This window comes from Mesoplodon mirus, assembly GCF_964341445.2.
Source record: "Mesoplodon mirus genome assembly, chromosome: 7".
In the NCBI taxonomy this organism is placed as follows: Eukaryota; Metazoa; Chordata; class Mammalia; order Artiodactyla; family Ziphiidae; genus Mesoplodon; species Mesoplodon mirus.
This window is the reverse complement of record NC_138983.1, coordinates 92,943,969-92,958,696: the sequence shown is the minus strand read 5'-3', so window position 1 is coordinate 92,958,696 and position 14,728 is coordinate 92,943,969. Positions and strand designations below refer to the sequence as shown.

Genomic DNA, 14,728 nt, shown 5'->3' with positions numbered 1-14,728 from the left:
AACTGTAAATCAAGGGCCACCAGCTAGGCAGGAGATCTCCCCCCTACCCCCTTAGGGCCCACTCTGGCTGTGAGGACATGAAGGGGGGGCTCTGCTCAGGAGCCCTGAGGAAGGACCCACGCTCTCCCCAGGCCTCAGCCGGACACGCGCATTTACCTGTCGTCGCTGATCCCACACATGCGGACCCTCTCGCTGTTCATCCAGCTGTGAACATTCCCATACGGGGGGGGGGGGGTGCTGAAAGCATGTCGTCTTCTTGGATGGCAGCTTTTCTTCAAGCGTCTAGTCTGTTTAAAACAAAAAGAAGCCCAGGAGGTTGAATAAAAAAGGAGCCAAAGAGGGAACAAGAGAAACCCTCCTTCTAGGCACTTCATACAGAATGCACTTGGGAAGGCAGACCCTGCTCCACGTTCTACAGATGGCCAGAAGCAAAGGAACACACCTGAGCCAGAGGTTCAAGGAGGGAGGTGGAACTTCCCTGGCAGGAGGCGCTGGGGATGCAGAGAGTTCAAGAGCCACAGGCCACACCATTCAAGGTACAGCACATGACACCCTTAACCTGCCCTTCTCCCTTCTCCCTTCCCCTTTCCCAGCCTTTTGGAGAACACACTTGGATCGAAAGTGGACGGTGCTAGATTCCAGGGAGCCCCACATTGACTCTTCTTGTGGCTGAAAGGATTGGGGACAGGGGTGGGGTGTGGGATAAAAGGCACAACAGTCCGGTGTGGCGGCCCAAACTACGACTCACTTCCACGGCTGCGGTGCGTGTGACTTACAGATGGAGGGGTAAAAAGAGTCAGTGGGCTGGCGAGCCACACCACCCGAGCCCTAGATTAGATTAAGCCCCAAACCTGGGTGGTTTGGCCTGGGAGCTGCAGAGGGAGGGGGCTGAGTAATTCAATGACGCCTGCTCGCTGGGGACCAGCAATCAGGAGCGAGTGCAGAAATCGTAGCAGCCCAGGCTGCCGGGCTGGGGCTGGGGCTGCAAGATTCCGGCCCACGGGGAGCAAGCAGAAGCCACCCGTTTTCCGTCTACCGGGAGGACGGGGGAGGCTGCTCAGGCACAGGGGAGAGCCCCGCCCCCTCCTTAACTTCCCGGCCCACCAGCCCCACCCACACCACATTCTAGTTTGCTGCATGAGTGAAGCGTCAGGACAAGCTGCATTTTATTCACAGGATTATCGCGGCGCGTGATTTATCCTCGTGCAGGATTTTAATTGCTCTTTGGAGGTTGAGCCGTTTCTTTTGACTGCGCTTGAGCTCCATATCCTGCTGTTAAATGCTGGGTTAGTAAGTAGGGGAGCCCTTGGCCGATGGCCCTAGGCAATTCCCCTGCTCACAGACTCCCTTGTCCGGGGCGGGGTGGCGGGGGAGGGCCCCCCCCAGCCACGGCCTTTTTACACAGGACCCAAACCTGAGTGTGAAATCACTGGTGTGCAGCTCATGGGGGCAACTTTTCTTTCTCCTCCCTCACACACCCACCCACACAGCTCCCGAAAGCCCAAATGTTCCCCAAGTCGACACATTTCCTTTGTTAGCAGGAAAAAATACGCAAATGCTTGCTTTTACACTTTAGCACACGGAGCTGACTGCCAGGTCTGTTGGGTGGGAGCCACCAAGGACTGGGGACTCTTTTTCCGAGAGTGACTAGGGGTGGGGTCGGGGAGCACCTGGGAGACCTGAATCCCAAATCCAGCCAGGCTAGCCCTCTGCATTTCTTTGTCCTAACACAGGCTTTTGTCCACCAGCACCCCCCATCGGCCCCTATACAGAAGAGAACACCATCTGTTCATCAAGAGCCCCACGCCGCAGACACACGGCACGTAGTTAGAGCTCAACGATGAAGCTGGAGGAGAGGCAGGGATCTCCCAGTTGTGTCCGGCCTGGTGGGATTCTAGAGAAGCTATTTCTTTAGGAAGCGTCCCTTTCTTTAGACAGACTGGGGCATTTCCAGTGGCTGGCCACAGTGCCCCGAAAAGGTGGACTCAGATGGACTTGGGCATCAAGGAAGGTTCTGTGGGGGGCTCACGGGCTGTTCTTCCGTGTTTCGAACATACAAATCAAGTTGGGGGCAGGCCACCACTAGTGCGGGGCCGACCAGAAGGCACGTTCAACAAAGTGTCCCCTCCCTAACCCCTGCAGCCCCTTCTACAAAAGGAAGACCAAAAGGAAGATGTCCAGGGAAGCCTCATCTACAAGGTGGAGGAGCAACATTCCTCGGTGCAAGTGTCCTGGCCGCGGCTGCAGCGGGAGGACCACACCATGCCACCCCCTGGCTGGGTGTCATGATGAAATTTGGACATTATACCAGAAGCCAAAGGGTCACTCCATCAAACCCTTAAGAAAAGGATGAGGGACGAAGCGTGTGTGCCCTCGAAGCCCCAATCTTCTTCTGGTGCTCCAGTCTTCAAAACTTACACAAGCTGCCTCTTACATGTCTCCTTCAGTTGTCACCTTGGGACAAGGACCTCTGAGCACCTGACTGAGGAAACAGAAAGGCCCCTGCCACAATCATCCTACTGAACCCTCTCCCCTCCCCTCAAAAAGGGCCAGCAGCCCCCTTCCCTTGAAAGGGCTTTTCTTTAGAAAGGGCGGCCTGGACTTAGCATGAGAGGGGAATGCACTTTAGAGACACCTGGGACCATGGGGTGCTTTCAAAGCCTCTCCCCGCCCTTCCAGGTCTTGACTGGTGGGGTTTTCAATATTAACGCCGCACAGATAAATAACACCCAGTGTCAGGATGAAGTGTTCTTACGTGCACAGGGTCAGATGGAGGGTTGAGGCCCCGCGCGTGGTCCGGTGTCACGGGAGTGGAGGCGGGGCGGGGCGGGGGGCTGGCCGTGAAGAAACAAGAGGAGGAGGGGCAAGGCTCAGTACTGGATCCTGCTGACTACCCCCCCCCACACACACACACTTATAAACTTTAGCTGCCCCATGAACTTTTTGTGAACCGTTTAAAAGTGGAGGTCTGTTGAACAAACAGCGGCGCCACTGCCAGCCATAATTTCATTGCAACGAGCTAAAGACTTTTAACTCTTCAGGTTCCGGGCCAAAGATGGACCTGAGCGGAAAGGGCCAAGGAGCCGGGGGCCCTGCCTGGCGTGAGGCCCTTCTCCAGAGTGACAGCCCAAATCCTGGGCAGGAACACCCTCATCCTGGGCAAAGGCCATACTGCGTACACCCCACCATCACTGAAGAACGGGCCCACCCCCCATCTCTCTGGGATGTAGAACTAAACTAACTAAGGGGATCGTGGGCACAAGGGACACAGAGATAGGGTCAGAGACACCGCCACGCTCACCCCATTCCTCTTCTAGAAGCGGCTATTGAAATAGTTGGGGGTCTTTCTTACTTTCTTCTTCTTCTTTTTTTTTTAACCTCCAAGGAAAAGTTCTTCAAAAGTGACTTCCCTGACCCTTGGCTGTGGGTCATGCTGCAGGGTGCAAATGACGTGATTTAGATAACAGACAGAGCAGGCGCTTTGCTGCTGTATATAAGAGGCTCATCTGCCCTTATTTCTCAACGACCCCCCCTTTTCTTCCACAGGTGGGTGATGCTTCTGGAGTGCCAAGATGTGTGAAGTCAGTCATGAAAAGCACTTTACAAGCACCAACCTGTTTCCAGTGGGAGCTGCTAAGCTATACCCTGGCTCTGGGTTTTAACCCTTTTTTTCCAGCAGTGGAGAGAAGGGGGCAAGGATGTGGGACAGGGATGAAGAGGGAAGGTGGCCAACAGAAGGGGTCAGCTGGGGAGACGGAAGAGCGTCTGGTTTCTGAAGAACAGACCAGGAATTGTGGTGGCTGCCCGCTGAACACCCAGTTCTGGGAGAGACCCGGCTTGCAAAACGCAGACTTGCCGCGTGGTCTCCGGCTTTCGGTCTGGCCCTAGGGGCAAGCACAGGAGAGCTTGAGTCTCCCTCGACAGACTTGGGCAGTCATCTGGTCCGGGAGCCAAGAGTTATGATTAGCATCCGAGCTTGGCCTGGACGCTGGGGAGAAGAGCCTGATTGGCAGAAAGAGGTCAGAGGGACCAAGATTAGGAGCTGTCCCCCCAACCTCGGCATCCCTGAGCGAGGGCACTTTGGCCCTCTGTGAAAAGACACGAGGGGGCACACGGGTCCCCAGCTGCACCCACCACCGTTCTGCCGATTCCTGCCATGAAGACACCATTATGGAATGAGGAGAAGGAGAGAACGTTTATTTTGTTTTTTTTCTTTAAAGGCGACTTCCCTTGGCAGGCAACAAACAGGCTGCAAAGGAAGGAGCAGTGGCCGTGAGAGGCTGGCGTGAGCGCAGGGAGGAAGGCAGCACCAGGCCACTCCTGCCACCTCTCCTTTCTCTCCACCCCAGCTCCTCCTGGCACCGGGCCACTTTCCACTGCCTCCGCCCTTGAGGCGCTGATGGGTTGGTTCAAGTCTGCACAGCACGCTTGTCAAGTGACAGCGACGGAATGGGAAGCAGTGCCACCAAACCATCCCAACCCCACTCCAATACGAACGGTGCCCCTTCCTAGGGCCTCACTCTCTAGGCACCCCATGCCGCCTCAGGCACTTATCCAGTTAGTGACCAAGAAGACCTGGACGGGTTTTGGGGAGCTTCCGGCTCAGAAGGCCGGGCAGACGGCAGGGCTCCCAGCCAGCATGCCATGTGCCACGGTCCTCCGTAGGCTGGGGACCTCTTCGGGGAAGGGGTGTCTCTCGCTGCACCGGCATGGCTGGTTCTCTGTGGAGGACACGCGCGCGCGCGCGCGCGCGCAGTCACCACAGCCTCCCAGCTCCCACTCTCATCCACGGCGTGTCTCTGGGCAGGTGGCCGGACCTCTTCAACTCTGGCCCCCTCATCTGTAAATATTTGGCACCGTGTTTTCCAGAAGATTAAACTGCACTATGGACTTGAGTTCTGCCTGGCAATAACTGGTGCAGGCCACATCTAACCCATTAAACAGCATCTGACTCCACTAAACATTCTACGTAACAAACAAACCCCAGAATGGCTACATAGTTTCCTTGCGGCAGAGGGAAGGCTGAGGCAGGGACACAGAGGGGGCCAGGGAGGGGTGACCTTCTGCAGAGTGTGTGGCTTTCATGGAAGCCCAAAGCTCATGGCGTGGGAGCCCTTCCTGGGACTGCTCCAAGCGCAGACTGAGTCACACACAGACACTTCTCTACTGGTGTCAAGGAAGGGAGGGAAGAAGAAGTTCCTATTTTAGCACTGGGGGCCGCGAGGAGGTGGGAGATGAGAAAAAGCGGTCCAGGGTGTGCAGTGTTGGGGCAAGTCCTCCTGGGATGTTTTCCCCAGTATGTGTAGCAGTGGGGAGAAGGGAACCCCAAGGATGCCCCCAGGTCGGGGCGAGGGTCGCAGGCTTCCTGGGGTGTGGCTGAAGGAGGTCGCCCGACGGGTCCTGCAGCCGGGCATGGGTGCTGGGGGGGAGTGAGGGGTGGAAGGAGTGATCCAGCCTGCCCAGGCACTGTCTCTTGGCACACTCCAAGTCATGGCTGTCGCCGCCTCCAGAGGCGTCCCCACTCACGACCCAAGTTTTGCATTAGTAACAGAGCTGCGGAGCAGGAGTGCGGGTGTGACGGGGTGGGGGACGGGAAACTCACGCGGCTGGCCCTGACCTTTTGAGCAACCAGAACCTTCCCTGCCTCCTCCTAGGGCGCCAGGATAGCGCCGCGAGCCACTCGGGTCTGTCGGGAGTGAACTTGGCCCGCAGCGGCAGCGGCGGCGGCGAGTGGGGGAGGGGCGCCCCCTCCCCCGCCTCAGCCCCGAGCACGGATCGGTCGGCAGCAAAGGGATTTTCTCTCCCACCACACACACCCGCGCTGCCGCAGGCTCCGCGCCTCTCCTACGCCAGGTCCCCGCGCGGGGCCGCCCCCCCCACACGCACCCCCCGCCCGACCTTCCAGGACCCCCGGCTCTCTCGGCCAGCCCCCGACCCCAGCTCACCCCGCCCGCGCGCTCCTCTGGGCTCCCCCTTCCCAGGCGCCTGCCGCTGAATCTCTGACAAAAAGCAACTTTGGGTGGGCGCACGGAGAACCCAGGATGTGCGGCGGCGCGCCCCAGGGGAGTGGGCATTGACTGGAGACCGCTCCGGCCCATCGTCCTGCGCTCCCTTCGGCCAGTCTGGAGTGTTCTCTCCGTGGAAGCCTCCCCCCACCTTCCCCGATTCAAAGATGCAAGCCAGGTGTAGCCAGCTGTAAAAGGGGGCTCGGGGGCTTGGGGAGGGGGGCACCAGCAAGGATCGACCGGGAGAGCCGCTGCCAAACCGGGGCTGCCCGCCACACACCCCCTTTCCCAAAAACAGAGCCGTGGCCCCCCCGTCAGCTCTTGGACCAACCTCAGACACTTCCCCTTCCCCCCGCCAACCCCCCCTCCCGACGCCAGGCCTCGGCTTTTTGTTCCTTTCACTTTCTTTCACGGTTGTGCCACACACAACCACGCGTGTATGCAAGAGGGGGCCCCATTTGGAAGCTGGTGTCCCTCAACAGGAGGCAGCAGCCCAGGACAGGAAACCTCGGTTGAAAGCAATCAATCAACCTGACTCCTCTCCTCCCCGCCCACCCACCCTCCACACCCCCTCGAGTCTGGTCCCTACAGGCTGGGTTCCCACTTGGAGTCTACACAACCTGGAGGCAGATCCAGAAGAAACGATCCATAGACCACGACTCTAGAGGGGGTGTCACTGCACTGCAGCCTCCATCGGGGCTTTGTAGAAATAAAGTGAACTCACTGCAAACTCCTCCCCCCACAAGGAACAAGCTAGACCAGAAAGCTATTAACGACAGCTATCATTAGTACACACAGGAAGCACAAAGGAACTTTTTACGAATAAAAGATGCATAAAACACAGGGTCCTGTGACCTGCACCCGGCTTCCCTGCTGATTGTGTGCAGCCTGGGAGGCCTGGGAAGGCTGGGGATGAGGGTCAGAGGAGGACAGGGGCTCCCACTTTCTTTACGAGGAACAATAGGAACCCCACGTCTGTTCATCTTGGAACCCGGAACACCCCAAACAAAGCTGTGGGAAAACTGCGGTAGACGTGGGGGCCCGTGAATTCTTCTAGCTGTTCAGAGCTTAATTACTCCTCCTTGACCCGTGGGACCAGACACGACACCACCAAGGTTAAAATGCCCCAAACAGCGCCCAGCAGATGTGAGCGAGCTGCCAGACGCGCAAATGAGACCTGCCTCGGAGCACGATAACAAGTGACTCATACGTTGCATATCGTTGAAAAAAAATTATTTTTCTCTAATTTGCATTTGCTTCGGGGGAAAAAAAAGCCAACTAGAGTCCCTCTTCACAAGCACGAGTCTAATCCTGGAAATGCAGCCCGGCTGCTTTAAGAGAGCTGGAAGGAGGGAAAGACTGCCAGCGCTTTGGCGTTGCAGGCTTGTTTATCTTTCCGCCTTTCCTCCAAGGCGAAACTCGTTTTGCAAGCAACATTCCTACAGAAAATGGCACACGTCCTAAAAAGAGACCAATTTATAGAACTGGCACCGAAGTTCATGTATCATTCCAGAAGCATCTCCCAGCTCCCCACTAGGGAACCCAACTAGATGTAGAAGTCCACATTATAACTCAGAGAGTAGATGTGGGGGCAGGGGGGAGCGGAGGTGGACCCGTAATTTGCAGATATCCTGCAAGCTGTACACTCAGGGGCCGAAGTCACACAGAAGGGCAGGATATAGAATTAAGTCAGCTCTAAATGATCCTCCAAAGCCCGGGGGCCAGGGCTGCGGAAGCCTTCAACCTTGAGGTTGGGGGGAGTGGTGCTTACACCCAGCTTGCCCCAGGACAGCCCAGGGGCAGGCCCAGCTTCTGGACCATCCTGAGGACCATCCTGAGCCCGCCAGCTTGGACCGGCCCAGCGGGGTATTGCTGCCACCCACCAACTGTTCTCCCTCCCACCCTGGCGCCTCCCCGCAGTGCCTGGCAGAGGACCAGGAACTCAGAGAAGGCCGGGCTGTGGGCATCTCGTTGATTAAGTCACAGAGTGGGTGGCGCTGTGGGCAGACCTCAAGACAGCACCGCTGGTCCTGCAGCTGAAAGGCAAGTGCGCTCTTAAAAACCGGGAAGGCAAAGGGAGGCGGGTGATCAAAAGCCGACTTGCACCCCTCCCCACCCCCATCACCCCCCTTCGGGTCCTGAACCTACACACTTGTGTTTCCAATCCAGGAAACGGGGCCGAGGGCATAGAACACAGCGGCCGCCTGTCTCTTGAACTTGTCTGAATAACAGGGCCATTTCAGAGGAAGAACAACGGCCTTCAGAGCCTCTGCAATTTCCAGAAAGCCTTCAGTTAATACATTCTTTCCAACAGGCTTGCTTTAGGGTGGAAAGTTACTTTCCCAAATCTTAACAACCCGGTCACAAGCCACTGAGGCCCCAGGTCAACAGATCCCGGCCAAACCCCTCCAGACAGTTGACACTCATGACCCCGCAGGCCTTCTCCTGCCACCTCTGCCTAACAAGTTCCCTAATCCACAACACACCAACCAGCGCGCACGTCCACCACGATCCCAGGAGCCAGAAAGATGCGTGTCGCGGGGTGCGGGGGTGCGGGTGCCGCCGCCGGAGGGCTCTCTCGCAGCGCATCCGAGGGCTCCCGGGCCAGCAAGGGGCGGCCACCTCTGCAGCTCTCCGCGGGCCTGCACGGTGCGCGCACTGTGTGGGCGCCGAGGAGGCACAGCGCTGCTCCTGCATCAACAGCTGTCACATTATTTGCACTCGCTGGAAACAGCCTTCACACTCCCCCCTCACCACACAGTTAAAGCCGGACTAACAATCCAGTTAGAGGTCAAACCAACAGCAGCATTGTGTCTGCCTTCGCACCAAGCCCGGCAGCTGGCAGGTTTCTCCGGAACAAGAGACCCCCCTCCCCCCACCCTTCCAGGCTCCAGCCAAGGCTAGCCTAGGCAGCAATGCGTGTGTCGCTGCTGATTGTTAAAGCAAGAGAACACAGCCATTTCGCGCAGAGTTCTGTGGGGTTCATCAGCTCTCTCCCAGAGTTTCCTCCTCTCAGGCCCCCTCCCCCATTTCCTCAGCTGGGAATAAAGGTTGTTCAGACTCCCAGGGTGGGTTTCTCTGCTCAGCAAAGCGTGGGTCGGCCTGCCCCGGCCAAGCCTGGGGTCCTGCAGCCCTCTCTACCGTGGTCCCAGAGGCTAGGCAGCTTGGCACTTTCTGCAGCCCAAAGCCTCGTGTTTCGGAAAACCGTCCAACTCCCTGAATCCTTCCTGGTCGCCCCACTGATCAAAATGTCTCCTTTTATGATTTTTGGTTAAGTCGAACATTTCCATCATCGTCATTATTAGCGCAAATTACACGCCTAATCGGTCCTTAAATAGATTTTAATTAAATAATCATACAAGGCTCATTTTATGACTTAAGAAAGGCATTAGTTTTCCTTATAAACTTTCCACCAGGATATAGAATAATGATAGCAGACAAATACTTATTCTTTGAAAAGCACCAATAACTGATGGGCAGAGTATTGGGAAAGCAGACCCTGCTTCAAACCTTCTGGAATCCAAGTGGAGACTAGACAGACCACATCTGCACAACTTTCCTCCGGAGAAGGGAGAGGGGATTTCTTCCTCCAAAGCATTACTTTTGTCTTCTCTTTGGGGCCAGGAGAAAGGAACCCCAAATGTTCCTTTTCCTTGCCCATCTGAAGAGATTTCTCCAGCTTAGAAGTCTCTTCTAGAGACCACTCCTCGCCACCCCCATCTGTTTTCCACCCCTCAGTCTGCTGAGAGCCGTGGTGGAAAGCAGGCAGGCTGTGCTTGTTAAATGCTCTGTAAAATGCTGTTAATAAAATAATAAATACAAAGGATGGAGGCTGCTGGTTCCATGGGTGTTTTGACTGGAAATGCCTTGGCACTTGTCATGTGTTTACGGGAGGGCAAACAACTCTAGGAATTACATAGTTTGGACATTTCTGTACTTCATTTATTCTTTCCTAAGTGACGTAGGCCTAGAGCTATGTCAAGTTTGCATTTGTACAGAACTGTTAAATGCCTAAGAGTTTCTCCAATTAAACCAAGTTTTAAATCAGACCCAAGGCTGGAACGTACTCTCGGCCTCGCCCCACTCCACCCCTCTGCCTCTGTGGCTGGAGAAAACAAACAGACCCTCAACAAGATCCCCTGTCCTTGCTCTCCCCACCTTCACCACCCCCACCCGCGGGGGGGCACCTAGGGCAAAGGTTAAGGTGTCTTCAGATTACAGGCAAGGCCCTGGCTACACACACTGGAAAGCACTGCAGTTGGGCGCATCCTGGGCACACTCGAACCTCTAAAATAGTGAGCTAAGATCGGGGGAAAACTGCTGGCCTGGTAAAACCCACTGTTCACAAAACAATGTCAGCAAAGACTGGAAGGCATTCTTTAGAGAGGTACCAGGGACTCATGCCTACTGAAGCTCTTTCAGCACAAAGGCTTTTAGGGGAAGAAGGGAAAAGGGGGGTGGGGGGGAGGAGAGAAAGGGAGGGCTCCTGTTTCAGAGCAGGCATCCCCAGAGAGTCAAGAACCAAGTGTAGCTTCAATCAAACGCTGACTTCCCCTCTGGGAGTCTAGTAGGAAACCTGATCACAGTAGCTTACTACCGGCCTGGATCCATACAGGTCTGGTTTTCTTCTCATGCTAGTAAATTTTTTAAAATACATATCCATAGAAAAGAAGCAATCCCTGACAGACTTTTACTGAAAACCACACTGAGACCTCATAACATCCGGACTTAATCTCTATCAGACAAACCACAGCACCTCTGGCCTCTGCAGCGGGCCAGACCCTTTCACCTCTTCCCACAAGGTCTCTCCCCTCCAGCCGCTGCTGTTCCCTCCCCCCAAAAGAATGACGGGAGGACTTGCCAAAGAGCACCTAGATACCGGTTCTGGAATCAATTCCTAACCATATAAATGATCCCACTTAGGGGGAGAAAAAAAAATCCCAGCCTTTTCATATGGATTCCTTTAAAGCCCAGAATGCAAAGAACTGTAACAAAGGGAAAGAAAGAGGAACCCACGGAGGCAGACCTGGAGGAATAGCCTCAGGAATACCCTTGGAGGGGAGCTTAACCTGCAGGTTGGTCCCCAGACACTGGCCTACGCAGGTCTTGGCGGGGGGGGGGGGGGGGGCGGGGGCGGCGGGCATCTCAGGGGCAGCAGGGAACGGAGAAGCAACCTATAGGAATCTGACCAGTCATTCAAAGCAATTACTAATTCTCCGGGCCTACTATGTGCCAAGTATTCTTTGATCCTAAAGGTGGAAAATTATACCCAGTTTTACAAATGAAGAAACTTACTGAGGCTCAGAGGCCATAAATAACCTGTCCCCAAGGTCACACAGCTAGTAAAACTGGGCCACGGTCAAACTCAGTCCTGGAGTTGCGGAGAGGAGCCAATTATCGGTCAAATTGTGCCATCCAGAATCCCCAAGAAGTTCGGAAGGCTTCCTTAGCCCTTGTACTCCAATACAGAGTAAAAGGATAGCACTTAACACCTATGAAATTCGGTCCACAAGGAGCCCGCATCCTAGTTTCTCCTACATCCAGAAATCTCTTGGTCCATGTGAAGTCTTTTGAAATTTCTGCCAACATCCTACCCATCTCCCTACACTGGAACACCCTGGTGTGAGGCCAGGGATTCCCAACAAGGCTCCACTTTCCCCTCCTCCAGAAGCCCAGAACAGGCAGTGGGAGGTGGGTGCTACTCTTAGGTCTCTGGAAAAAGTGCTGACACCTGGAACTACAAGAAGGCTTGCCACACTAGTTTTGCCACATAAAGCAATCAATCAAATTATCTAGACAGAGCAAAAGCCCTTTGGAAAGACTGCCTACATCTACCTTTCCTAGGACTTTAATGAAAAACCCAAAGTGGGCTGGGGAGGCAACTGAGGGGGAAGCGGCTTGCAAGATGCTGGACCCTCCTGGACTCCTGGGGGTCCCCACAAAAAGCCAAGTCCCGAGACAAGCCGGAGGTTGGGGTTCTCTCTCCTCTCCCCAACTTCTCATCCCAGCAGCGCAGGGTCAGCGCTCAACATCCCCTCCCCACCCCATCTTCAATTTCCTGCTCTGTCCCGGGCTTTCAGAAGCTCCGGGAACCATCCACACCCGATGCCACAGACGCCACAGGCTCCACGACCCAGGGCCGTCTCCAGCTCAGCTCGGTGGCAAGGGGAACGGGCAGGAGCGCCGGACACTCAGCCGCCCCTGCGGCTTCCCGGCCCCGGGCGGGTGGCTCCTCCAGTGGCCGAGGCTCCGGATGCGTGAAATGGCTCCAGGAGCGCCTGGGGCAGGCCAGGGCCTACGCAGCGGGAGGGACCGAGGCGATGGCGGAGCCGGGTCCTCATCTCTCTAGTCAGCCAAACACGCCCCGGCGGCCCGGCAGCCCCTGGCTTGCAGCCAGTGGCTTTCTCTCTTTTTTAAACCTTCCGGCCTTGCCAATTGGGACAGGATTTCCAGCCCCCGCCTTCCCTCCTCCACACCCTCCGTGCAGGCCCTTCCAACCTCCAGGGAGGTGACCCCCGCCCCCGGGCACCGTGAGTCCCTGGCCCCGCCAGACCCTCCCCCGCCCCCGCCACTTGGGCCACCTGGAACGAGCCGCTTCCCAAAGCGATCGGCGTCCGGCCGAGTCTGGGGCTGCTGCTGCGTCCGGGGAGGAACTCCCGCAGCCTCCAAAGGTCCAGGCCTGCCCGCAGCGGCATGCAGAACCGCCCCCTACTCGCGCTCTCTTCGAAAGACCAGACGCGGGGGGAGGGGGGGCGGGGAAAGTTTAAGGCCTGTCTTTAAAAAAAACATTTAACTCTTCAGATGCAAGAATTTGGGTGCCCTTGGCACGGTTATGAGCGCTAGGGTAGAACAATAGAAATGGGGGGTGCCGGAAATGGTGCAGGAAGACCCCTATAACCCTATAAACCTCTCCTCCCCCCTCGCAGTTACTATTAGCATTAAAAGATCCCAGTGCCTTCAATGCAATAATGCCTGTTTATAACTTTTCCCTGCTGGGTCCCCATACCCTAAACAAGCCCCCTCCTCACGTTTTGCAATCACCAGGGCAAAGATCGCTCCCAAATCTGTGACCTCCCGGAGCTCTTGGGCCTCTCACCTGCTCTGCCCCTGGCACCCTGACCTCACTCACCCTCTTCCCCCACAGTAGTTCCTCTGGTTTGCACCTAGACAATAAATTTAGTTTCATTTAGCTTCCGGTCTTTAATTTTAGCAGGTCTCCTTTTTGCATGCAAATCAATATGACAATTACCATCTAAAAGCTCGCCCAGCCCCGGGCCAATGTAAATAGATCATTGTCCGCCTTCCACAAAATAACACCGGGAGTCTGTGATGCATAACGAGATTATACTGGAAACTGTCTTTTAGATCAAATTCTATTTAATGCTGTCAGGATCTTCTCCTAGCGGACTTCCCCGCTAGTCTAATCACGGGGCGCCGGAGCCCATGGGTGCCGAGGGGCGATGACTGGCCGGGGAGACATGGTTCTAAGAAATAACAAAGTGCGGGGACGCCCCCCCCCAATTCCAATACCCTCGACTAGAGGCCGGCGGAAATGAGCCTGCGCTGGGAAAGGGGGCCTGCTACAGAAACGTTGCGGGGGCGGGAAAAGCTCGTTGGTTAATTCCCATCCAACAGAAAGTCAGCTATCCCTTCCGGAGGAACACATGGGGGGCAACCAGCGAAAGCCGACGGGCCGGGCTGGAGGTTGGGAGACGTCCCCGGCCAAGTGCTCGGGGCACAGGCGGCTTGGCTGCCACGGGGGTGGCCTGAGAAGACCTTCCACTCCTGCCCCGGCCGCTTCTCAAGCCAGCGCCACCATCTAGGCCCCGGCAGCGCAGCCAGCCTTGCAAACAGACGGGAATCCTGCCGGCCGTTCACTCGGGCGAGGCAGCCTGCTAATCCTCCCTACGCTGGCCGTCCCCGCACGGTCTCCTGGGGGGGGGGGGGGCGGAGGGAAAGTAAGCATACCTCCCCTTGATTCCGCCCAGAGGCCGAGCTTCGCACTTCTTTCGGTTCAGTCTCTCTCAGTTCACTAGGCCCTGCGCCACCTTAGCAAACAGGGCTTAGAGGAGCGCAACATCCCTTGCTTCCGACCCAGAATGCAAAGCTACTCCTCTTTTTCCTCCACCATCCATCCTCTCAGGGTCCAGAACTCAAAAATCTTTCAGAAATCCTCCTACCTGCTCAAGACATACTCTCTTCCCCACTCTAGATGGGAAGAAACTATAACCAGAAGCAATCTTAGTAACCAAGGGCCATCCACCCTTAGCTAGGCACCGTCGCCCTCACTTTCCCTCTAGCCGAAGACACAGTATTTCCCAGTGAATGAGTGTGCGAATGTGGTTGTGTGGCCCACACTTCCGTGCCCTGCTGTGTCTCACCGGGCAGGAAAATCTTCATCAGGCACTGAGGAGTTTTTGTCGTTCAGCCTGTGTATCTAAGCATGGATGTATGCATGTGAATGCTTTTTGTGTTTCCAAGTGACCCTCTTCACACCTTTAAATGGGCTTTTGTCTCTCGAACGAACTTACAGAAATTCTGCTCCAGTTTCCAGCTCAACAAAGTCTGGGATTTTCTCCTAGAATCTCGCTCTACGTCTCAGTATTTGCATACCCATGTTTACATTCCTCGCGGCCAGTTCTTTCTCTCTTCTCTATCTCTTGTTCCATGTGGGCACCAGAGCCCAAGTGTCTTGATTTGTCTCAGCACATGTCATTCAGGCG

The 14,728-nt window shown here is 55.8% G+C and overlaps 1 protein-coding gene across 1 annotated transcript in view; it reads right to left on the bottom strand.

Annotated features, from left to right (window-relative positions):
- Nucleotides 1-12,736, bottom strand: part of LOC309808875 (BCL-6 corepressor-like) — a 35,879-nt gene extending 23,143 nt beyond the window's left edge. The window contains 2 exon segments of the mRNA XM_082629450.1: nt 157-287; nt 12,587-12,736. Of these exon segments, the coding sequence (XP_082485576.1) occupies nt 157-287; nt 12,587-12,700 (245 nt within the window). The 5' untranslated portion in view covers nt 12,701-12,736.
- Between the last annotated feature and the right edge of the window lie 1,992 nt (nt 12,737-14,728).